Source organism: Saccostrea cucullata, unplaced genomic scaffold (assembly GCF_032062105.1).
Source record: "Saccostrea cucullata isolate Sc308-1 unplaced genomic scaffold, CSIRO_AGI_Scuc_v1 ctg8440, whole genome shotgun sequence".
NCBI lineage: Eukaryota > Metazoa > Mollusca > Bivalvia > Ostreida > Ostreidae > Saccostrea > Saccostrea cuccullata.
This window is the reverse complement of record NW_026924719.1, coordinates 123060-147083: the sequence shown is the minus strand read 5'-3', so window position 1 is coordinate 147083 and position 24024 is coordinate 123060. Positions and strand designations below refer to the sequence as shown.

General features: G+C 30.9%; 1 protein-coding gene, 2 long non-coding RNA genes and 1 pseudogene across 4 annotated transcripts; 2 read left to right on the top strand and 2 right to left on the bottom strand.

The window, feature by feature from the left end:
- Positions 1–1970: 1970 nt before the first annotated feature.
- On the bottom strand, positions 1971–5155 carry LOC134267114 (uncharacterized). Of its 2 annotated transcripts, XM_062749336.1 has the most exons (5): positions 5021–5155; positions 4485–4540; positions 3390–3500; positions 2624–2678; positions 1971–2249 (listed from the first exon to the last, which is right to left on the bottom strand). In XM_062749336.1, the coding sequence occupies exons 1-5, from the start codon at positions 5122–5124 to the stop codon at positions 2225–2227; spliced, it is 351 nt and encodes a 116-aa protein (XP_062605320.1). In that variant the 5' UTR covers positions 5125–5155; the 3' UTR covers positions 1971–2224. The 2 variants fall into 2 exon arrangements, with proteins under 2 accessions (XP_062605320.1, XP_062605319.1); XM_062749335.1 differs by lacking the exon at positions 2624–2678.
- Positions 5156–6805: 1650 nt separating this feature from the next.
- On the top strand, positions 6806–9348 carry LOC134267113 (uncharacterized). Its single transcript, XR_009992096.1, has 3 exons — positions 6806–6963; positions 8449–8575; positions 9124–9348. It is a non-coding gene; the product is annotated as an uncharacterized LOC134267113 (long non-coding RNA).
- A 3312-nt stretch (positions 9349–12660) lies between these two features.
- On the top strand, positions 12661–15365 carry LOC134267116 (uncharacterized; annotated as a pseudogene).
- Positions 15366–20712: 5347 nt separating this feature from the next.
- LOC134267112 (uncharacterized) lies at positions 20713–21569 on the bottom strand. Its single transcript, XR_009992095.1, has 3 exons — positions 21452–21569; positions 20911–20966; positions 20713–20813 (listed from the first exon to the last, which is right to left on the bottom strand). It is a non-coding gene; the product is annotated as an uncharacterized LOC134267112 (long non-coding RNA).
- Between the last annotated feature and the right edge of the window lie 2455 nt (positions 21570–24024).

The window sequence follows — 24024 nt, the reverse complement described above, 5'->3', positions numbered from 1 at the left end:
ATTTCTTTGTTACATATATGTCAACATGGTCAAGTAAATACCAGAGACCCATATGGCATTGCCAAGACTGCAAAAGTTGATCATGGTCATGATGTAATCTTTTACAATTTTAATTTTTCTTTGGGATGGGTTGGGTGGGGCTTGTGTTAAAAAATTCATGATTTAATTAGGCCTATTTCTCAAAATTGTGCGAGATAAAATTAATGATGCACTGACTATAATATGGAGTGTTTGGCGTAGTCCTGAATAAGCGCTACACATATAGCGCTAAAAATAAATTAAAAAACAATAATACTGTCTAAGTGTTTAAGTATATTTTTGATATCTTAATAATTTTTAAACATCGTATTACATTAATGCTGTTCAATAAGCGTGCCCACCTGTCTGAAAAAAAAGCTCAGGTAGTAGTTTGATTGTTGAGCATTTAAAAAAACTATTTCTATTAATTCTAGGTAATTAATTAGCGTTTTCTAGTCAAAAAAGGTAAAAAAAAATGTGTACATGTAATCAATGCTCAAAAGTGATTTTGCAAAACAAAATCACATTAAACATGGATAAATATTTACATACATCTATAGATGCCTTTTGCCTGTTTAAATACATAACCATGAAATCGACCTCAGTGTTCGAGGCCTAATAATATGACAAATCGAAGTTTAAGTAAATGAAACACATCATATCGCTTCCATTTTTTAACGGTAATCATGGATTAGCGCATCGTTGTCTGTGCCAAACCTGCTAAAATTTGAAGCCCGCTTCGTCAACTTCTCATGCAGTATTTAACGTCTATTCAGATATTGTTAATTTTAAAACCAAGTTTGTGTTACGTCTTCCTGGTTGAACTTGTTTCAGTACAAAATGAATTGCTGCAAATAGTCCGAATTAATAGTATTTCCTGATGTTATTATGTTATCAGTAAGTTTAATGATATAATATTTTCCGGTTATAATTTAATATAACCCAGAATAAATTTTATTGTTTGTCTTTCTATGTCGGAGTTCAAAATTGAAAGGTTATCTGATTTACGATTAGTTTGCCTCATAAATTGATGTTTTATCACCCACTATTTTTTAGAATAATTGAATTTTTCAATCATCATTCCCTCCGAGATCTTGTGCTGTTAAAGTCATATTATGAACATTGAAAGGGAATGATAGATATTTTTTCAATATTGCAATCATCAACTTAAAAATGAAACATATTGAAATAACAAATGGTATTCAATAAGTCCCTAAAACAATACAACTAGGAGCAGAGCAAATATTAAATGCAGAACTCCAAAACATCAGATGAGATCCAGTGCCATGGAGAAGTGAGCCGACACCGTGGCGTGCTCCATATCAGGATCGAGAAATAGCGGAAAAATCTGACGTCAATTTAGTGAATAAATAATGGACTAACAATTAATATGAAAAACTTCAGTCAGAATTTGACTCAATGATAAATTGTATTTGCTGACAATGTCATTGTATCGACCATAGAACCTACAAAATGATGACTGTAAACGAGACTGCTGATAGTTTTGTTTCATCATCTTAATCGTCAATAATTTACCACGAAAATAAGTAATAATGTAAATTTTAAAAAAATTCATGAATTATATAAGCATATCTGTGGTCTTTAGTTTTTGCTTCTGCAAGGTGAAGCCAACAATATAATTTATATGATGCAGTCGTTATATAGTCCAGTTTTTTTTTATGTTTGATGATTTTTTTTTAATTTTGGACATTTATACAGCATAGCTTGTTTGATATCGAGCCAATTTAATGCAGAGAAATAGAGTCAGAAATGTTGGACCAATAGCAAGTCAACATGACTTCCAAGGGAATTTGGCCTGGAGCCTACAAAAGATCACTACTAGGGAACATCATTTGCCTTTTCTTTGGAGGAAATCTGCACAAATACATTTATAGTTATTTTGCGTTTTATTTTCATCTCATTATTATGTCTGCAACCGTTGATATTTTATAGGGCTACTACTATTTGAATGTATTTGAAATTTATCGTCTTTATTAATCAGAGGCTAAGAGATATATGTGATGTAGACGTAGATGCTAAGCATTCAATAACTAGGAAACTACCAACACCATGTTTAACAATATATCTATCTTTCAAATCTCTTTTAAGACTTTTCCAATTACTTTTGTACAATTCTGTTGTTCTTGTGATTGCTCCATGTGTTTTGGTTGTTTCATGTGATGTCATCATAGAGAGATCCATGTTGTTAGTTGAGGCCCTGTCTTCTTTTTCTGAGAAAAATGAAAACAGATTTTATCACTTAATTTAAATTGATTCTTTTTCCTTTATTTGTTATTTAGTCTCCTTTTTTCTATCCTTATTATACATAATGTAAATAAATAGTTAACGTTAACAAAGACACAGCGACTAGGAAAAGGTTTAAGAAATATATACAGAACATATCTACAATCATTCATCCTTCAAAAAAGAATCATACTAATTGAATTCAAAAAAATGTCAAATTTTGATTTTTTTTACAAGAAATATTTTTGATCCCCTTTACAATTTCAAAAAAAGTAGAAAAGCAAGTCTTCTACATCTATTTTTTTCATTTTTTTTTCTAAAGTGTTACTTAGAAACAATAAAGATTTGAGAAGAAAATGACCCTTTGATGTTTAATGGAAAATCCTTATCGCGGCAATGTGACCCAATTCGTTTCCCTGTAGAGGAAACGATCACTTGTATATAAGAGCTGTTAGTTCAATCGAAACGTTTTTAAGAACGATGCAGGATAACCTTCTTAAACATAAAATATTGTTCTAAAATAAATGCCGTCCTCAGAGTTTATCCTGCAACATTTGCAATAATACAAACTTTATTTCGTAAATATATTTGTTCATCAAATTAAAACAATAAATCACAAAATTGAATTTTGTTATTTTTTTGTCCCGATAAAAAGAAGTTATATCATAAACGTAATAAAAAAAATTAGATTGGAATTTAATCTTAAAATTGTTTAATATTTCGATAAGTAAGAAAATTCTGAATGAAAGAACAAATTATAACTTTTACAATTTGCTTAATCGTTGCTGCTATACATTGTAACAATTACAGTTTTTTTTTCCAACTTAAACTGCCTTTCGTTTTATTCGGGCCTTATTCGAAACAGTGATAATCCTTTGTTGAAACAATCGTAATAGAACTTGATTGACTGGAATAAACAACGTTAAGTCAACACAAAATCAGTCAATTGTCTAACAAATAATGCCTACAACGGGCCCCACAATAAAGCAAACTATGTCTATTTATAAGGAAAGCCATCTCGGCAAAAACATTCAACATATATGATTCTTCTAAATCTCAGATCTGCATTGATGTGTTGCAATTGTTAATGATTTAAGATAAAAACTATCATGCTTTCAGTTTCTTACCTGTCTTAACTTTCTTGTCATTAAGAATACATCCCCAGAGTGGATTACAATACTCCTTTGTACAATTGCAGGTTTCTTCACATATTCTCCCAAACATTGGATATACACAAGCTTAACATCAGATGAAATTTCAATTAACTTTGCGTAATGCAATATACGTACTTAACATAATTTCTTCATAGGTTAGTCGTCTCCCGCATGGCACATTGGTTAGAGCGTCTGCTCTAGAGTCGCGAAGTAAGGAGTCAATCCTCGCGGGTTCGAATTCCACTGCGGGACGTGGAGACCGGTCCTTCGGATGAGACCGTATAAACCGAGGCCTCGTGTCGCAGTAGATGCTGGCACGAAAAAGATCCCTCACTGCTCAAAGGCCCTAAGTGCCGAGCATAGGACAAAATTTGTAGCCCTCCACCGGCAAGTGGTGGCGTCTCCATATGAGTGGAAATTTCTCCAGTGGGACGTTAAACAATATACAATCAATCAATCAGTCATAGGTTTATCTTTAATCAACAAGTTATGTGACAAGTGCGGTTATTGTTGAACATATTTTGGTATTTTTGATCTTCGAGAATGATTGAGAACAGAAATGTGTAAAATTTGACCTTTCATAAATTAATTTTCTCTTTATCTAATATTAAAATTATACATGAAGCTTTAATAGTGTTGATGTTTCATATCTATATATGTTTGTATAGGAATTTTACACTTGGTTTTAAAAAGTTTTCAAAATGTTATATTGTTCGCTTAAACTCCTCATTTAATATATTCTTTTTTCCATTCACGGAAAAAAAATTTTTCATATATACTGCAAAGCTATCAGAAAAAGTAATTGATATGATAATTACAATATTTTGAAGAAGATCGTGTGAGATAAATCTACATATAAATCTACCATACTAAGAAAGAAACATCCTATATCTTCCATAATTCAAAATGCCTGCGCATTTAACAAAACTTCAAATACCTATTATGAAGAGCGAGTCATTTCAAGTTGCATATCGTAGTTACCATTTAAGAAACCATGCATTGAGGTACATTTTTATTGCAAACGATATTTTATTAGCAGCGACAATGATTACATTAAATAAGACTTACATACACACTTCTGTTGTTCTCCGTTGTATATAAATCCTCTGCAGCATATCAAAGGTCTATTGATTTTGATAATAGAGTAAATTGTAAAACAAAGTATTGAGATTTCTAAATTAAGTGTTATTTTTCTAAATCCATTTCACCATTTACTAAAGTATTTAAACAAAAATAAAACGCAATGGTTTTCGTTGTGTTTTCCTTAAATGTTCAAATTAATTATTATCTCTTGTTTTAGGAATGGAAGACGAGAAATCTCACTGCAATAAAATGATTCCTCTTATACAGTTCAGCTGTTTTTTTTTTTCACATTAATTCGAAAATTGTAACAACCTCAGAATCAACCTCTCTTGCTTTCTGTTTTTTTTTTTAATTCTGCGTTCAGTTCAGCGTTCTGCGTTCAGTTTGGAATTGAAACGCTTTAAAACTGATATCTTAACAACACGACTGAATAGGGAAAATGATGATCGTCCAACAATTTGAACACATCTCTTTTATACAAATTCCCAACACATGTAACAAATAATATTATAGCAACTTACCCAGCGCATCGACCATATTGTGCAGAGTCGGATTCAATAAGTGTAAAAAGAAAAACGTATCCAAAGATTCGGATATCTGGCAGCATATGTAGTTTCATGTTCATTTTAAGCAATTTATATTATAGGGCAGTATAAATTCTTTTCATAATTGATATAAGAATAGCTATTTAAATCGCAAGTTTGTATGCAGTTTGTAATAACTTCCCGTTGAAAATTATTTTGAGTACCATCTATATTGCGACCAAGGGTCTAAAGTATTGTTTCCTGATCTATTTAAGTTATAAAAAAACGATAATGATACTTCACACCTCCTATATGACAATATTATGACCCGAAATAAATGTTAGATCAAAAGTAAAATAAGAGGTGACATGTACAATGGCACAATGTAATAAAGAATCTGTGAAAGTATAATTTAAAAAATATTATTCCGTGGTATGAAGGAATTGCAGATAACAGATGGATTTACCCTTCAATATTGGAAAGAATGGCAGAATCCATGTAATGCCAAGGGAGCCCAAATTAAAATTTAAATAGGTGTACTTTGGCAGCATTTGATTAACAAAGATTCTGAGAAAGCCTCTTTAGATACTTTAAACCTCATTAAATTCCATTCAGTGCTATCAAAGAGGAGTTTTGGATTAGAAAACCCGGGTACCAAGAAGCGTATCAGACGGACGGAAGGACTTATGGATGGACAAACATCTCATTACTATATACCCTTCACCCTGCTTTTCAAGCGGGGATATAATAAGTTACGTTCATGATGAAGGAAACAACAAAGAATGAATGTATATTTGTGTTTAAAATGGGTATTTGAACAAGTAAAAAGACAACACAAAAATATTCCGATATCTTTCAGTGTTCTAAATACATGTATTAATTCTAGGCAAGTTTTAAGTGTTTGTTAGAGTACATATCACACGTACAATGTACTTTTAATACCTGGAATGTTGTCTTATGTTAAAAATTGATGTTTCTACAGAGGGTTTTTTTCTGCAGACTTATACATGTACGTCGCAGTGATTAAGATTTCTTGCATTGTAAAAGTTTGTCGACTCTTTCAGGTACGATAACGAAACCGAACTGATGGCAAAAAATCAAAACTTTGCATAATTCATATACTTATAAATAAGCCTTCTTACAATAGGTAGCAATTTATTTTTACACCTTTGAATTTATAAATTATCAGCTCCTAAATTAATAATCATCCGGAACTGGTCAAAAATTTGGAACTGGCTATTTAATATCAGTTCTCTGTAATTATCAAAATTAGTTGGCCACACATAGAAAACCATTTTGATCTTTTTATAATAATTTTAAATAGCTATGCCATTAATTGTAAAATCTAAAGTGGGTTTATGAAATAGACCCTTGGTTGCCATAGAAACGGGGTGCAAAATCCTCAATTTCGTTAATTTTGAAAAACGTGTACTTATCAAGAAAAACTGTGTCCAGAAATGAAAAGGGATAACTTAATATGTTTTCATTATTTAAATTTAATCCTACAGATTAAAGTAATTATATCTGTGGTTTTAATTTAATCTCTCAATAGTAAATGGCCATTTTACATATTATAACATATCAGATATGTGATTGGTTTAGTGGAGTTTTTGGAGGCTTAAAACAAAAAAGGCACACTGATTACAAATTTAGTAATTATTAATTATGAAAGGCTGATATTTCATTATATCAAAATATGTAAAACATTGGTGGGAGACTCAAAGATGTAACAGGAATTCAATGGTAAAGATGACTTTTTTCTACATTTTGAAGCATTTTTTGCTTCCTAATTACTTCCCTTGAACTACTCTCTAACGTTTGGAGGTACAATGTGTATTTAGTAAACAGCAATGAACATTTTCTGGCGAAAGATCTCATCCAAGTTTTACAGTCTGGAAGAAGAAAAGAAGGCTAGACATCTTAAACAATGAAGACAGAAGGTAAATTTATGTATATACTGAGCATTACAAAAATATCAAGATTAACAAATGCATATTTTCTTAATTTTATTTGCCTTACAATACACAGTTGTTTTACCGGTAGTGGTCAGTGGTCCTTATCAAATCAAGCGAACTATACCTTTTGACAGTTTGACTTTCTGACAAATGAATTAATTATTTTTATTAATAAAAATGAATTTGAAGCATATAAACATCACTTGCTGATACAGCTGAACCCCCCCCCCCCCGAAATATAAATGTCTATATAGAGATTGTATAAAATCTGTGCCATTCAGTAGGTTTACTTTTTATGATGTGCTGAGAGATACTTTAAGTGAACATTATTTATCTTTATAATATAAATTTCCACTTCTGTCAGTTTTCATTCATTGTTTATCCTATTATTTCAATTCTTTATTGGCATTAGGCACATATTTTACAGAATTGTGTTGTTAAAATATTTAACTACAGCAAGTTTGTTTCTATTAAAAAAAAAGTGCATCAAACGTTTATAATGTGTGAGCACAAGCATAAAGTAGCTAAGTTTTTTAAATAGTATTCTATATATCAGCAAAATATGGTCATGGTTCATAAGCAGAAAATAGGAAAACAGCATGTTTGTTTTGATGTCATTGTTTTGTTTAATAGCTTCTATCTTTTAAACTTTAAATTTATTATATTTATCCAAAACTGTACTATATGTATTGACAAAATAGATCTAGGTTAAGAATGCACTGGAAATATTGAGTTATTTTTGTTTATATAGACTCTTTCATTCGTCTGTGAAGTACCGGTACTGTATAATCTATAGTTCAATTTTTTTGTGAATAATAATAATCTTTTCAAATAGCAAACAGTAAAAAATATATATGTACACTTGTACATATGTATTAGTGTTAAAACAAAATTTAACTAGAAGTACTGTGAGCAATGAGCTCACTAAATGATACCCCCTGCCTCCCATATGGTTATAACTGATGACAAATCCATGTTTTACTGTGGCAGGGAAACCCAAAATATGTGTCGAATCAAAAAGTAAAGTAGGAGGTGCACAATGGCAATATGTAATAAAGATTCTGTGAAAGGTTCATTAAATTTCACTCATTGCAGTGGTATAAGAGGAGTTGCGGATAATAAGAGATGGGTACCCTAAAGCGTAACAGACAGACAGACGTACAGACAGATGGACGTACAGCTAGACGGACATACCGATTACAGTATATCCTACCACTTTTCAAGTGGAGGGTAAAATAAAACTATATACATGTACATGTAGAATATTCACCTCTGATTTATAATGATATTTGTTTTATACACACTGACCATGTTTTATAATATTCTAAACAAATTATTTGATACTCAGGAAAATATTCACTACTGGTAAGATGATCACACACATGAACATGTCTGTGTATGAATGAAATGAATTTTCCTTTTGATCATGTTCCTAAGAAAGTAATTATTTTCATCATTTTTTCATCAAAGGATTTACCATATAAGATGAATAAAGAAAAAGTAAGACCAAAAAACCAAAACAGGACCAAATAGGCCATGACTGAAGTTCAAGTGCATTCTGCAAGAAAGTGGACACCTAGATTTTGTTCTTTTCAAGGTAACCATTCTTAAAATATGAAAGTAAATTAAGGACAGATGATACAAACAAAAAATGGATGCCTGGATTGGTATATATTTTTTGGCATAATTTAATTGCAAATTAATGATGCTATTAATAAATTTCTAGAATATTAAGAAATTGTAAACCTTCTGTGATGTTCAAAAGTCTGCCCTCTTGAAACTATCCTTATTAATCTATACAAATATTTTTCACTTCAAATTCCATTTTTATGCAAATATGAATTAAAAATTAAAAAGTAATTGAAGAAAGTTGTTAATTTTACTGATTTAAACATGACCCCAGTTGTTATTTTCAAATTCTTTGACAAAAGTTTGTTTGTATCATCTGTCCTTAAATTGTTAAAAAATATTTCAGTTTTATATCTTAATTCTTTTTTTTTAAAACAAAATTTAATACCTGTCTAGTATTACAGAAGAATTATTATACTAGAATAAAGAAAACAACTTTCTAAAGGATTACATACACATTTAATTAGCTTGAAATCAGTGTATATTGGAAAGTGCAGGAATTATTTACCATTGCAGGTTGAGAAGGGATGCCATATTTTAGGTTTGAAACCAGGCAAGTGAAAGCTGAATTCCAACCTACTTCAACATACTTGTACCCACTGTCTTCAAGATATCAGTGTTTGAGATGTCAAAGTTCAAATATAATAGGAACATGTTTATCATATTATGTGATGGCATCCTCAAATCTTATGCTGTATAACAATATGTTTTAGAACTTATCAAGCTTTATCCTGTACCTTGCCAAAAAAACTCAACTCAGCATAATTCTCATTAACTAATTATCAGTGCTACTTGCGTATGTCAATGTAGGTCAATACTGGTACATGCCTGACCAACAAAAACTCTAAAATTGAAAAATCAGAGACAAGATTTTCAGAGCAGCAGAAACAGTAGAATTTGTCTCATAAATCTAATGATATATACCGTAGTTGAGAATACATGTACTCTATATGTTGCATATATAAAAAATAAAAAAAGCGAAAAGTTCTCTTGTTTTCAGAATTTATATTTACATGTGAAAAAAAAAGGAAAGGAGATTGATATAGTTGGTGTGATGAGATGTTGGCAGTAACCTAGTAAAATGAAAAGAAGAACTTCCTTGAAATGATACTTGTGGGGGACAGTGTCTCATGGGGGGGGGGGGGCATTCTTTCAACTGACTTTACAGAATACAAAAGATCCATTGCAAACCTAATTATTAATTATATGCCAAACACTATGCTTAAAGTTTTCCATTGTTGGATATTTATGTTTAAATCCAAGATAACTTACCCAAGAGGATGAGATTTTTTAAAAACCAATGTAATTTTTCTCAAGTTTAAAGCCGTGTTTCATAAGTTTTAGAAGAAAAAATCAGAAGGGGAGTGGGGGGGGGGGGGGTAAATTTTTGACTTCATTCAAAGTATCTGTGGTTTGCAGTTGCCCATGAATTTAATAAATAATTATACAAAGTAACAAGTTGAAATGAGTAAAATATTATGAATGTCCTGCTTGTTTTAGTTTCATTTCAGAATTTTTCAAGTTTGACAAAATCTTGAAAAAGTAAAAGCCACAAGGTTTTGCAATTATTTGACATAGCATTACAAAATGCATTATATTTTTGCAACATCATAAAGATGCAAATTTAAGATGCCAAAAAATTTAGTTCACATTCACATTTAACTCATTACACAGGTTCTATAAAAGAGTAAATAAGTGTAGTTTTGGGAATATTGTTACATTAAACGCAGCCATTTTGGTTAAAAATCTGGTATTCCTATCTCCATGGTAACAAATCTTGCATTCCTGTTTCCATAGTAATAGAGAATGGATAGGGAAAATTTTATTTCATATTAGTTTCAATCTAAGGGGATAGTTTCAGGAAACTTGAAACATGCCCTGGTTAGTCTACATGTACTTCAAAATTGTCAATTTTACGGAAAGGGGGGGGGGGGGGGGCATTTTGTGCAGGTGTTCACAGTTCTCCTATCTAAGAACATATTTACATGTATTAATGCTCTTGGAAATGGGATGTGAATAATTTAACATGACACTTTTCCTAGATATGGACTAATTATACTTTAAATGACATCAAAACAGGTAGAAAGGAACATTTCTTTTCTATATGAACTTAATGAAATGTGCATATGTTCCTTGAAATACGGAAATTTTGCAGATTTTGGGTAATTTTTCATCAGCTTTTTTAAAAAAAATGTTTAAGTGTCCCATAAATATTTTAATGTGTTTAAACTAACTTATGTACCATCTATACAATGCAATGTTTCCTGAATTTCAAATTAGTGTGCAAAGTATTAAAAAATCGCTTTGAAAAAGGGTCTAAAATGGTAATTTTCTCAATTTGGCAAAATGCCAATATCCCCAAAGCTAAGCGTTGTTAAGCCATTATGTAGAATTACAGTTTTTAAAAAAAATATGTTGTTATATTAGAGAGGAATAATGGTAGTTTTGAAACAAAAGTAGATTTTCCCATTCTCTTGTTTCTTTTAAGCTCATTTTTATTCAGTAAAATCTACAAAATCACGTTTTTGGGTCAAATTTTAGGAAGAATTTACAGGGGAAACAATAGGTGCTGTTACCATGGCAACGAGACATTTTTTGAAATAAAAAAATATAAAACCATTAATGATGTGACAATGTGAGTACACACAAAAAGTTTCATAGAAATTGAAAATGTAGCGTGGCCAAGCATTATTGATATTGTTTGATAATTACAGAGAATTGATATTAAAAGGTGATCTGGGGATTAGACTACCTGGCATAAGTTGTACTCAGGTGAGCAGTAGGTTGTTTGCAAACCTGTGATTCAACTCTGTCTGACCTGAATACGGCTAAAAATTACCTGGTATCTCATTCCTAGGAAGTAATGGAAACAAGACAAAATTCAGCTTTTTTTAAGTAGAAAAAGATATTTTGTTAGAGCTTTTCCATGCTAGGAAGAACCTCATAGAAAATAAGCAGAATGATGGCAAAAAGGAAAGTACATTGTAAGAAGTACACGGAATGAATAAACATTGAGTAAGAATTTGTTTCTAGACACGGGGTAAACAAGAGAACCATAACACAGTTGAAATCATTATGGAAAAAAAACATACCGAAGTCTGCTGTTGTCTAGGAGAGAAGAGAAAGAAAAAGACAGGTGGAAGACCATCTAGGTAAAGCTTGGATAAAATATTTCAAGCACCATATCCAAATGGTTCCACAGCAAATTTTAAGTTTGCAAAATCCATATGACTATGATACAAGTCTCTACTGGGATGAGTCAGAATATGACAATGAAGATTCAGATGATACTGATGGGGTATACAGTGTTAACACTATTGCATTATAACAATTTTATGGACATACGATCCTCAGCCAGGAAGGATAACTCTTTCATTTATAATTAAATTCGAAAAGTCTTAAAATAAAGCTTGAAATTAAAATTTTTTCATGCAACAATTTTCATTTTATGCCTCTAAGTATGATTCAATGTTCCTTAAAGTTTTAAGAAACGGTATTAAAAAAGTTGACATTTGTACCTCATAAAATTAAGTAAAACTTTCATATTTAAAAAAAATCAAATTTCTTAACATTTAGCCTTATTTACCAAAGTTTATCAGCATGATTTGAAATTAGAAGTGATTTACGGTGTTTTCTTTGAAAGGAAACACTTCATACACTATGCATTATGAAACAATGGAAGTAAGTAGGAGAAAGTAAAGTACCAAATAAGTGTAAAACTCATGCAACTTTCTTTAAAAGCCTGGATACCTATGAATTTTATTCCTAAAATGTATTTCTTGATCAATTATCAATTAAAAATTATGCAGTAGGTAGTTCAAATCGCATTTCCTGAAAAAATTGTTTGAGATTTACTAATTTTCCCTGTATAATATGATTAAATTTAAAGATGGAGTTTAAAGAAACACCGTGGGTAAATACATTTTAATTTGAGAATTTAGAGACATCTTTGTGAGCATTTTCAATTACTCAATACCTGATTTTCAGAACCTGAGGATCGGATAACCTTAATTAGAATTTCAATATTTAATGCATACATGAGTGTTAAAAATCATGGTTAAAAATTGCTTTGTTTACAAATGCCGGCATGTCTGTAACAATGTAAACAAAGCAATTTTTAACCATGATTTCGAAATTTCCGCCATTATTATCTAATGTCTTTATAAGCAAACAATGAGTAGTACAGATGATGCGAGATCGAGAGGGGTTAGTTTCTTCCGTTTCCCAAAGGATAAACGAAAGCGAAGAGTGTGCATCAAATCAGTTAACAGGGATAAGTGGGAACCAGGCGACCACACTTGGATCTGTTCCGAGCATTTTTGCATGGGTGGCATGGAGATGATCCCAGTGATGATAATTACGCACCCTCATTGTTTGCTTATAAAGACATTAGATCGGAAGAAAACGTCAAAAGGGAAAAAAGGAGGTTAGATCGTGAATCAACAAAAGTATAGTCTTAATACATGATAAATCATAAGGCCTACCCCGGCAATATTTATCGTATATGTGATCGATTTTTATATACTCCACATAAATCAAAAAAAGTCTTTTCAATATCTATGAAGGTACATGCATGGGAGTTGAAGACTAGTTTAGGTGTGGTGAATATAAATTGAAGTGTAGGTACTGCACATGTATGATAAATTATAGGCATTACGATAAATTCAGAAACAACACATATTATATAATCTTTTTTCGTCACAGTCAAAAGGGGTTGTTTAGGGTTGGGGTGGGCGTGAGATACCTGTTTTCGCGTGTATCAAATTACCAATACAAATACCTACAATAAAGTTTTACTAATATTATGTAAATTTGTTGAATAAAATAGTTTATTTATTCAAATTATAATGTAATAATTAAATGCTTAATAATGGGAGGGGGTGGGGTCAAATATCAAAATGTAAGAATCAAGTGATGCAGAAACAAATTTACACCACTACATGTATAAATAGCAAACTAAATAATTGGTTGTTTCTGTTATATAATACATAGTAAGCACTATTTATTCCAATGTTAAATAGCCTATTTTGTTGCTTGTGCATTTAAAATATTGATAATAATTTCATATATGATAATAGAAAATATTCATTTGATAGGAAGAACAGTACAAGGAGGTTATCTCGAAAGAGAGGGAGGTGGCAATCCTTCACTTTTCGCTGCTGGCCCATGGATCATACTGTAGAAGAGACTGTAGATATCGATCATGAAGATCTTTCTGCCATCACAACAGCTGATGTTAACATTCATCTCACATCTGATTCAAGTGAGACTTCAACTATACATTTGTAACATCTAAATGATATAATCATTAATTTGAATACATAGATAACTTACTTGTATAAATGATCATCAATTGACATTTGAGTTTTGTGATGTGAACATTTTTTAAGTATACCCTCAATAATACAAGTTAATTTATGTAATTCCAAATGAAAATATAATATATTACATAGGATGAATATTGCTGCAATATTTATAGTTACATAATAACAAATCCTAGATGTGCAGTGTGAAGAAGATCACCTACTTCATGAAAGCAGGGAGCTAAGACAAGAGGTCAGTCAACTAAGAGCGGAACTTTGCAAACATAAGTGGGCGTGGAACGCATCAAAGACAACGATCGAATGACAAAATTCTACACAGGATTACCATCATTTGTTATCTTTTTGTGGCTGTTCAAGTAAAAGAATATTTAAAGGCCAGCAATAAAAAATGATTTGTTTGATGTACTCTGACCTTCCCGTCAAAATCGCCCCTACCCGTTCCTTGTTTTCAGTTCTTAAAATTTAAGTGTTTTTTTTTATTTTGGGTGGGGGATTGGTTTTCAGGGAAGAAGAGATTGTTTCAATTCAAATAGGGTTTATAATTTCCTTAAGATGCTTTTTTTTATGCTTTGACAGAATATTTTTTTAAGCAGTGAATATTTAATCTGTCTTATCCAGAGTATCAAGAAAACATCAATAAATATGATTACTATGCATCCCACGCTTGAAAAAAGTCTTTGGGTTTTTTGACAATAATCAATTTTTAGATACGGCAAAAAAAAAACTACCTTGAAAAATGTGGGTCAGAGTACACAAAACAAAAATAGTTTACTGATGGCCTTAGAAACAAAAGTAGGAATGCCAACAATGTTTGAGTACCCAACTTCATGCAGAGCTTAATGGTCATACTGATCATTAAGTGACTAGTTATTTTTCAAATGAGCTTCTCTTTAAAAATTTACCATTATAAAAGTTACATAATTTCTAAATTCAATAAAAAATTTAATAAGATGATTTGTTCTCATTTTTTCTGTTGGTATCTGATAATCTATTTAAAAAAAAATATTTTAGCCAGAAAACTTTTTTAGAGGAGGCTTGCGTATTTTGTCAGCAATTCACAATTTAATTGATTTCTTAAATTATTAATCAGTGCAGCTGCCTTGCACCTAAATGCTCAAGGATGAACTATTGGAGGGGACAAGGCCAAATTACCTCTACAGATAGAGTGAGGATGTCTTCATCATATCTCAGCCCCATTGATCAGTTTTTTTGCAGTTCTAATGAGATTGAAAGTAGGTCTTTACGTCCAAGATATTGCAGAAAGATTTTAAATCAGTTATACCTTATTTTCGACGATTTTTACTACTTGGATTAGTTTACTACATGCAGAACTTAAGTTTCTAAGTCCCTTCCCAAGCAAAGACATCATCAACAGGACCATGCCAGAATCATTTAAAGTAAAGTACCCATCAACTTATTATTGATTGCACTTAACTGTTTATTCAAGGTTCAAGTAGCCTTTTAACAGGTCGGAGAGAATACTCGAAATCGGGTATTATCCGTGAAATCGCGTATAATACTCGATATTAGGATATCGTTGAATCCGCGAAATCGGATATTCCGTGCAACTTTCTATGAAGACTAAAGAATAAAGCAACTGCGCATTATGCCTGTTACTGTTACTTGTACATCAGTATCTTGTGGATTTATTTTTATTAAACCTAATTTATATGGTTGTCAAATAAGTTTAAAATCACACGACAAACACTGTTGGGGTAACAAATAAGACACAATGGCGTTATTATTTTTCAGTATCATTTCTAAAAACAAATAACTACACTTCGTTTGTCTTTATATCCCATTAAAGTATTCCATATACTTAATTTCCTAAGTTGTGCACTATTCACAAAATGTGAAACTTTAAAGAAATTGAACGACTAACGCCGTGTTATGTATTTTTACTGAAAAATGTAGGGCACCCCTTTCACTTGAAATATAAATTATTCCTAACAGTTAGAGAGTACAGTATAAGCGAGTCATATTTGTATATCTCTGCCATAATAGAATACTAACGTTATTATAAAGAAGAAAATAAAATAAGATACCTACGGGAAAACAGGTTGAAAATAGCTAATTGAAGGTGAGTACAGTAAAACTCGTTTAGCACGAACATGGATATAGCGAATTCACGGATATAGCGTTTTTATGGGTTCCCATCAAAATCCTTAACAAATCTTTGTAAAATTTTACGGTTATAACGAACTCTGATATAACGAATTTACGGATATAGCGAACTGATTTTGAGTCCCGTTGAGGTTAAATAAAATGATATTTACATCTTTTATAACTTTCAAAGATTATAAAAGAAAATGATAAATTGAACTTAGTTTATTTCCTTTTAGCATTTATCGGAGATATGTTTTGTTATATTTCCTTCACTAACATAGTTGGTAGTAATACTTGAAAGAAAACATGCATAGTGCGAATTCGCTATAATGGTTATACGAATTTGTTATACGGATATAACGAATTACGGATGTAGCGAATTAAATTCACAGGTCCCCAGGACTTCGCTGTAACCGAGTTTTACTGTATCTTTTTTTTATGTCAATTTAGCATGGACATTTTTATTTCAAAGACACCGTAAATTTTTTTGGTTATATTTTAATAGATACAAGATAATCTATTTTACCTTTATTTTATGCATTTGTGTGAAAATTGAAAGCGAGAAATCATGTGAACAGGATTTTCTTTTTTGTGGGGATGGGGGTATAAATAAAAGTCAAGTGTGTACATCTTTTCATGAACTTATAATACATTGAATTTCTCAATATAGATCGAGGTACAGTCATATTCAAATATAAATTACATAGTCAAATTTTCACATTTCTTACAGTTTTTGCGTTTATGAACATGTTAATGAAAAAAAAATGAAATAATGGAGTGTTCAATTGCGCCTTGGAAACTCTTGTCTTACTTTTTGGGAATATAATTCCTCATCGGACATTAAAATTTCATAAAAATTGTAGCCACTTCCTTTCTTTAATATACTATTTGATAGACATGGTAGATTTTACCTTATGTTGTCTATTTGACGCATTTTTTAGATCGCTATCTTAAAACTTCATCATAATAATATATAATACAGACCTACAGAAAGACAGATTATTTCCGAAATGATCAAAATAGTTTTTTTAATCTAAAAAAAAATAAAACCAGCCAGCACAACTGTTTTGTAAACCCTCAAAAATATTTTCAAATTGAAAAATGTTTTTGAACATAATAGATACAAGATAAAGACAGTCATAATATTGTATTTTAAATTCTTACTTGTATCGCTGTTACCTAATAACCAGTCCTAATTGTACTTGTGGACTACTAGAAGATGCATATCATTTGATTTTCGCTTGTAAATAATATATGAAAGCAAAGAATTCCGTAATAAATAACTATTGTCATAAATTATGTAAATGTTAAAGATGTATATTTATATAATAGTGTTGCATTATGCATGTACTATGCCTAAATAGTAGGCAGGGTTTGACACATGGTGCACGAGCCGCAGGCGAGTGCACTATGTGTCAAACCCTGCCTACTATTTAGGCATAGTACATGCATAATGCAACACTATTGTTATTATTATGCTGACTGTTAATTAATTATTTATGCGGCAATCCATTTGACTTTTTCCTGAAAATATCGGAGCTTACACAGCGCACTTGCAAGAACTCATTCAAAATCTTCATGCTAAAATTGGTTGCATGCTTAGTTATTTTGGTTACTAGTATTTTCTCTAAATAAGTCGGGATTTTCTGTCCCAAAGCAACTCATCTTTATTTTCTGTTTTGTTTTTTTGTTTGCAGACGTCGATTCTCATTGATAATTTTCTTTTACATCCTTCAATCAAGCGTCATATAAATAAGCGTTTTAATGACCCTATGAAATCAGTTCATCTAACAATCTGTATGTTATTAGTTTGAAACTTTGTTGTATACTTTAATTTAAGTTTCCTTGGAATAATACAACTGTTTTCAAATAATATTTGTCTATTTTTTCCTTCTTGTGTCAATTGTATAAATTAAGTTTATATATTTAATAAAATTTCACTAAGCAGTGATCGTCTCTGTGGCGTAATCGATAAGGCATCGGACTGACAATCTCATGGTCGTGAGTTTGATCCCCTGCGTGTGCATGGAAGAATTTTATTCAGTAAACAAAGCCGTGCACTATTTCGGCATAGTATGCTTACGCTATATAAGCCCTTAGACCACTATGAGAGAATAGTAGGGTATGGGTTATATAGAGACAACTGACAGGAAGCATAATAATTAATGCTATGGGGGCGATGGTGCTCTTGCTATTGAACAAAATATTGATTTTTTCAAGACTATTTAAACTTTATCAAATGAGTATGGTCGTTTTTCAAAATAAGCTCACTTTTTTTCTTACCGATTTAAATTATACTTCTACATTTATAGTACCTTTTTTCTGTAGCTACGATGTATTTGTAGTAGCAGACCATACAATTATGCATATATGTTTTTTTATACAAAATGTTGTATTAGGAGAGGACTATCTAAGTTTATAAACTTGTGTCCGATTCTTTTGACTTTGTCATTAAAATATGTTCAATTCAAATTTATACATTGTAAATATATTTTTGTCAAGATCCCGTCTGCTTTCGGAATTACTAAGTTAAAGGGATAGAAAAAGAAAAAAATAACTAGAAAGTGTGCTATTGCAAGCAATAGCATATGTCGCCCCGTACTGGACAAGACTTTCATTTTTAGAATCGGTAGGAGAAGAAAGTAGTGCAGGAAAAAATTACAAGTTCCTAAATTTGCAGACTTGCATAAAAGAAATTGGGCAGATGTACTGAACTGAGCCTCATACTTGTTAATTGGCAGTATATCTTTCCTACCAAAAAAGCTTGGCAAATGTAATTTTTTAAGAAGATCAGCCGAATTATTTTGTGTATTATAACGCCAGTTAGAACTCTGAAATTTCACTTTCATTTTTAGAGGTTCTGCCGGAAAACGAATCTGACATGCCACCTTCAATTCGAGCATTTCTGCATTGTACAGGGCTGATGTTTCTTATGAGATGATAAATCATGTGTAAACTTTCTCAGTTTAGCGGAATCGTGAACATTTTCGGCGAGATGAATGTTTTGTTTACAGTAGTGATCAAGGCTTAGCGCACTTGTAGGAGCGGATCCTAGGATTTATGAATGAATAAAAACTATGGAAATAACGTACCAATTTTCTAATTTATACTTGCACTATCTAATGAAATTAATAATATACAAGTTATAGATATACAAAAAAATGCGAAATGCTAATAAATGCAGTTGACAATCGTTATTTTAGATATAGATAAAATAAAATAATTATAAAATCTAGAGACAAGACAGAAGAAGAATGAAGGTTGGCAAACTATGAAATCACATCAGGAGAACTGAATTTTATGAATGAAACTTTTAAAACGTTACTTGTAAGTTGTATATGTTAGATATGTGTATTCTAACTGGCAGTGCGCTTCAAAAGGGGGGGGGGGGGGTCGTCTTGAACATAGTACCTTACGTTTGAACGGTAAGGGCTAGGGCTTTCGTATTTCAAATATGTAATCCTTGTGAAAAGAACTTTTATTGGACACGAAGAACTTTCACCCTTTGACCTAGACCTTGGAGAACACATGTGTACATCTTAACCTTTTTTTCTGTTTCGTTTCTATGACAACTGTGAGCGACTCATTACAATTATTTTAAAAGTAAAAATCACTTTGACACATTGCAAGGAATTAACATTGAAAGTTTCAAAACGATTGCTTGAGTAGTTATTGAGAAAATCGAAATTAAAGAATTTTAACATTCCCCTGGTTTCCATGGCAATAATCGAGTATTTGAAAATTTTAAATGCAAGGCGCACAACTACAGATACTAATCATTAAAATAAAAAGAGTTTCATTACGAATGTTTAAGGGACCAGAGAGAACACTCTCGGACAAAATTCGTCGCTTTTTACAGGTTTCCATGGCAACGGTAGACATATTGGAACTGAACGACCTCACTGCACAACTACAACAAGTGATCGTCCTTTGAGGAAAGTTTCAGGAAGATTGCCCCAGCCATCTCCGAGAAACAGCCTGGATAAAAAAAACATGCGTACAATATCAATATGTCGTCCCCGACTTCGTTCGGGGCGACATAATTATAACATGTGGATTTTTTTTCAGTCAACAAATTGTCAACAGATTTATTGGTGTTTAAAATATTTTTAGATACATTCATTAGCCGAAATCGCACATACCTTTTAACCCGAAATGCTTTTGATGTAATGTAAATTTAAATTGGATATATCACCGCTTTTGACTTCAAATTAATAAAGAACTCATAATTTAAAACGGTTATTCTTAGTATAAATCATTGTTCTTACTTTATAAACAAGGAATTTCTGAAATGGATTTGTGAACATCATTGTAAGTGTTGAAATATCGGTGCGAGCTAAACTATAAAGACCAAACATCTAGGTGGTTGCGCGTCACAACACACCTATACTACTGTCGTTCGTGTAATAAATACAATTTTACTCGGAATATATTCGTTTCAAATGTAAATATATAAGTGATAAACAACAAATTTTAAAAGTTCATTGGAAAATGAACTTAATTGGTACATGATTAAATTTACTGAGAAGCCTTTCGGGCTTCACTGGAATTGGTCACGTGATCAAATTAACATTTATGTTGTTGTTTATTTGAATATTCTTACATGTCTTTAGCCATCCAAAGTTTATGCTCAAAAAATGTATTGGTTAAGTCTATTTAAAGCATGTTTCTTACTTGTAGGAGACATCATCGTGCAGCCATTAAAAACGCTGCAATTGTCTTTAGAACAGTTACATTTTTCTCTGCATCCAATCCCATACATTGGATACTCACACGCTAAATACATAGGGAAAAAATCATTTAGTTCCTAAATGGACAAAGCACTTTTAAACCACAACATTTGCTTTTTTCAGATAAATCAAATTAAACTTACGCAAACATATATTTTTCTCCTCATTTAATTCAAATCCTCTGCAGCATATCAAAGGCCTAGGCATACAAAGCACAAAAAAACACTTTATTCTATAATAAATGTAATTGAATGCATGTTATAATCTAATAACTCAAAATTAAACTTAATTTGATAAAAAAAAAAATCGTAATGTTATCAAGCAATATATTCCATACTCTTATTTCAAATTAATCATAAATAAATTAATAATACATGTATATCGTTATTGAAAGAATGTTCATAATATGACATCACGGTTTATAAGTGTAAACGTTAGTTTCCCGAACTTGCACATAAGGAATAAAATCAGTTGTTATTAAAGTGGTGCAACTTTTTGTAGTATTATTAAAAGTGGGGAATTAAAAAAATGTTTATAAAAAAGGAAATAGACATATTAAGATGAAAATTATACATATCCCTTGAAAGTTTAAGACCACTGAATAACAGAAAAAAAATATATAACAAAAACCCGATGTTTAAAGTCTACGCCAAGTCTTTTACGTACAATAAAACATTGACATACCCGCCACATCGACCAAATTGTCCAGAAACAGCATGAAGGCAACTGAACAAGATAAAATGACTGAAAATCAACATCAATCCAAATAAAAAAGTTAATAACCCTGATAGCTATAAGCATGGACATACTTCATACTATATTTGAAGGGAATGAATTTTCATCAAATAGATTAAATTTTAAATCAGTTTTTAATACTTCCCACATTTAAAGTACTTTTAGAACTATTTCTTCCGCATTTCTCTTTTTTTCTGTTTTTATCCTACACAAAGCGAGTGTATACATTTTGCATTCTATAATTGTACCACAGAATTACATGTTTCAGTACAAATTAATTTGCTTAAAGTGTCTTTAAAACACGATACAACTAAATATTTCGCAGAAAGATTTTATTGTATCATAATAAGCATTTGTTCTTATTAAATAAGTGGGATGTATTCAATAGACTGTATCTGTACTATTTCAATATATATATATATATATATATATATATATATATATATATATATATATATATATATATATATATATATATATATATATATATATATATATATGTGTGTGTGTATATATATATATAATATTTACAACCATTTAATATGTATAAGATCGTTAGAAAACCATGATTTCATTCTATCAGTCAGTTAACAGCACTGGGCAAGCCACCTGCATATAATTCTTAAGCAACGGCTCTTCCATCAGCATATGGACAAACGAAATTATATAAAACATCTAATATTTGATGATTTCCTGCTCCTGTGAGAGTAAGGGAAAATTAAATCTCATTCTTGTGTAAAAAAAAATCAACTTTAAACTTTTTCATAACCTTTGAATAAAAACGATAGGACTTAAATATTTAAGATGAGTATTACCTGTAGAAATATGCAAGTCTTTCTATATTTACCACGATTTTGACTATGCGACCTTGACCTCGAAGTTCAACCTACATTTCTAAATTCTATTTTAATTGAGAAAAGTTTAGGGATTTCAAATTTGACATATGCATTACCTGTAACAAGATGTGTCTGTGCATGCTTTGAATTCTACCCCTTGGCCTCATTTTCAACAATTTTGAATTTGGTGATTTCGTTACATGTGTAATTTTTTTTTAATTGTAAACACTGAATAAGGAAACAGATAAATTAAGGGGAGAAAGGGCACCTGTCACATGACTAAAATAAGCATATTACGTCATTATCGGTGATGATATACAAGTTAAACGATGTTAAAATCAACACAAGCCTTGTTTTCATTATGAAGAACTTTAAGTTCTGTTACTTTATTTTTTTTTTATTACCAAATGATGAAAAATTTCTGCTAATCAATAGATGTTGCCTAAGGTACAGTGTAGGAATTGTAAACATTAAAATTGGTTTTAAAAAATCAGTTGAAACTGTGTCCAGGCCCCCTTTAATTCAAAACCTCAAATACCTACATTTCAAGGGTGAGTCATTTCAATTGGATGTCTTTTTTACGACATAAGAAACCAATGGGGGAAATAAATAAACAAGACCTACGCAAACACTTCTTTTCTTCTTCGTTGTATTTAAAGAGGATCTCTACACCTATAAAGTATTGCTGATTTTTGTTGCATGCTTTGTATCTAATAATAAGCGCAATATCCGAAAAAATAAGGTTCCAAAGTATTTCAAACTATTTTTCAAAAATATTTAAATTATTATAATTTAATTTATTTTGTTAAAACCCCTCCTCCTTTCTACATTTTTTAAAATCCCAGTTAAACTCTTCTAAGTTTAATGTTATAGAATATTGAAATAATAATCAACAAAGTTAAGAATAAATTCAGCATAATTTTTCTTTAAATTTGCAAAAAGAGACAAAACAAAACTTAAACAGCATTTTCTTGAGAATAACTGGTTGGATCTTCTCCAATATCTAAAAAGATATATAATATCAAAGGGTAAAAACAATGAAAAAAAGAAATTGAACACAATTGAAAAACTATCAAAAATTTCAAACATCAGTTACATCACAAAAAATTAGGTATGAGAGATCCGCTTCAAGAGTGGACTCAAATATTTTGGTATTGTTTTCTTCATAAACTTCAAATAAACTCTTATATAACTTGCACAAATATTGAAAAAAATTCAAGCAATGACATTGAAAGAAGTTCGTTTTCTACATGTATTGTTTCTCAAATGAGTTTAAGCGAAAACCATCACGTTTCCAGTCAATGCCGAAGACATGTATTTAGTGAATTCATTGTATTGAGAAAGGTAGATTTACTAACAGTTTTTATACAACTTGCATGTATTATACAGTGCTAGATAAAACAAAATATGTAAACAGGTAATTGGCCAATAGCAGGTAAAAGAAATTCCTATGACCAAATTCACACTTCGTCTAAAACCTGCACTTTTCCCATACAAACAGCTGATCATCAATGTTGATCAAACATTTGGGTCATGCAAAATTCAACTTACTGTCGAAACGTTTTCGTGATTTCATGAAGAGTTTAAATTTCACTGGGTATAACCAATCATTTGGGCGTATACAATTCGTAAACTGAGTATCCTCTAAGCGATTTGAAGATAATACATATGCCTTATATTATAAAA

Excerpts from the sequence above, each read along its gene's own strand:
- LOC134267114 (XM_062749335.1), bottom strand. The coding sequence starts at position 5,124 with ATGAACATGAAACTACATATGCTGCCAGATATCCGAATCTTTGGATAC. Across the intron at positions 4,541-5,020 it reads CAATATGGTCGATGCGCTGG|ACCTTTGATATGCTGCAGAG; the intron begins GTAAGTTGCTAT and ends CAAAATCAATAG. Across the intron at positions 3,501-4,484 it reads AGAACAACAGAAGTGTGTAT|CTTGTGTATATCCAATGTTT; the intron begins GTAAGTCTTATT and ends TCTGATGTTAAG.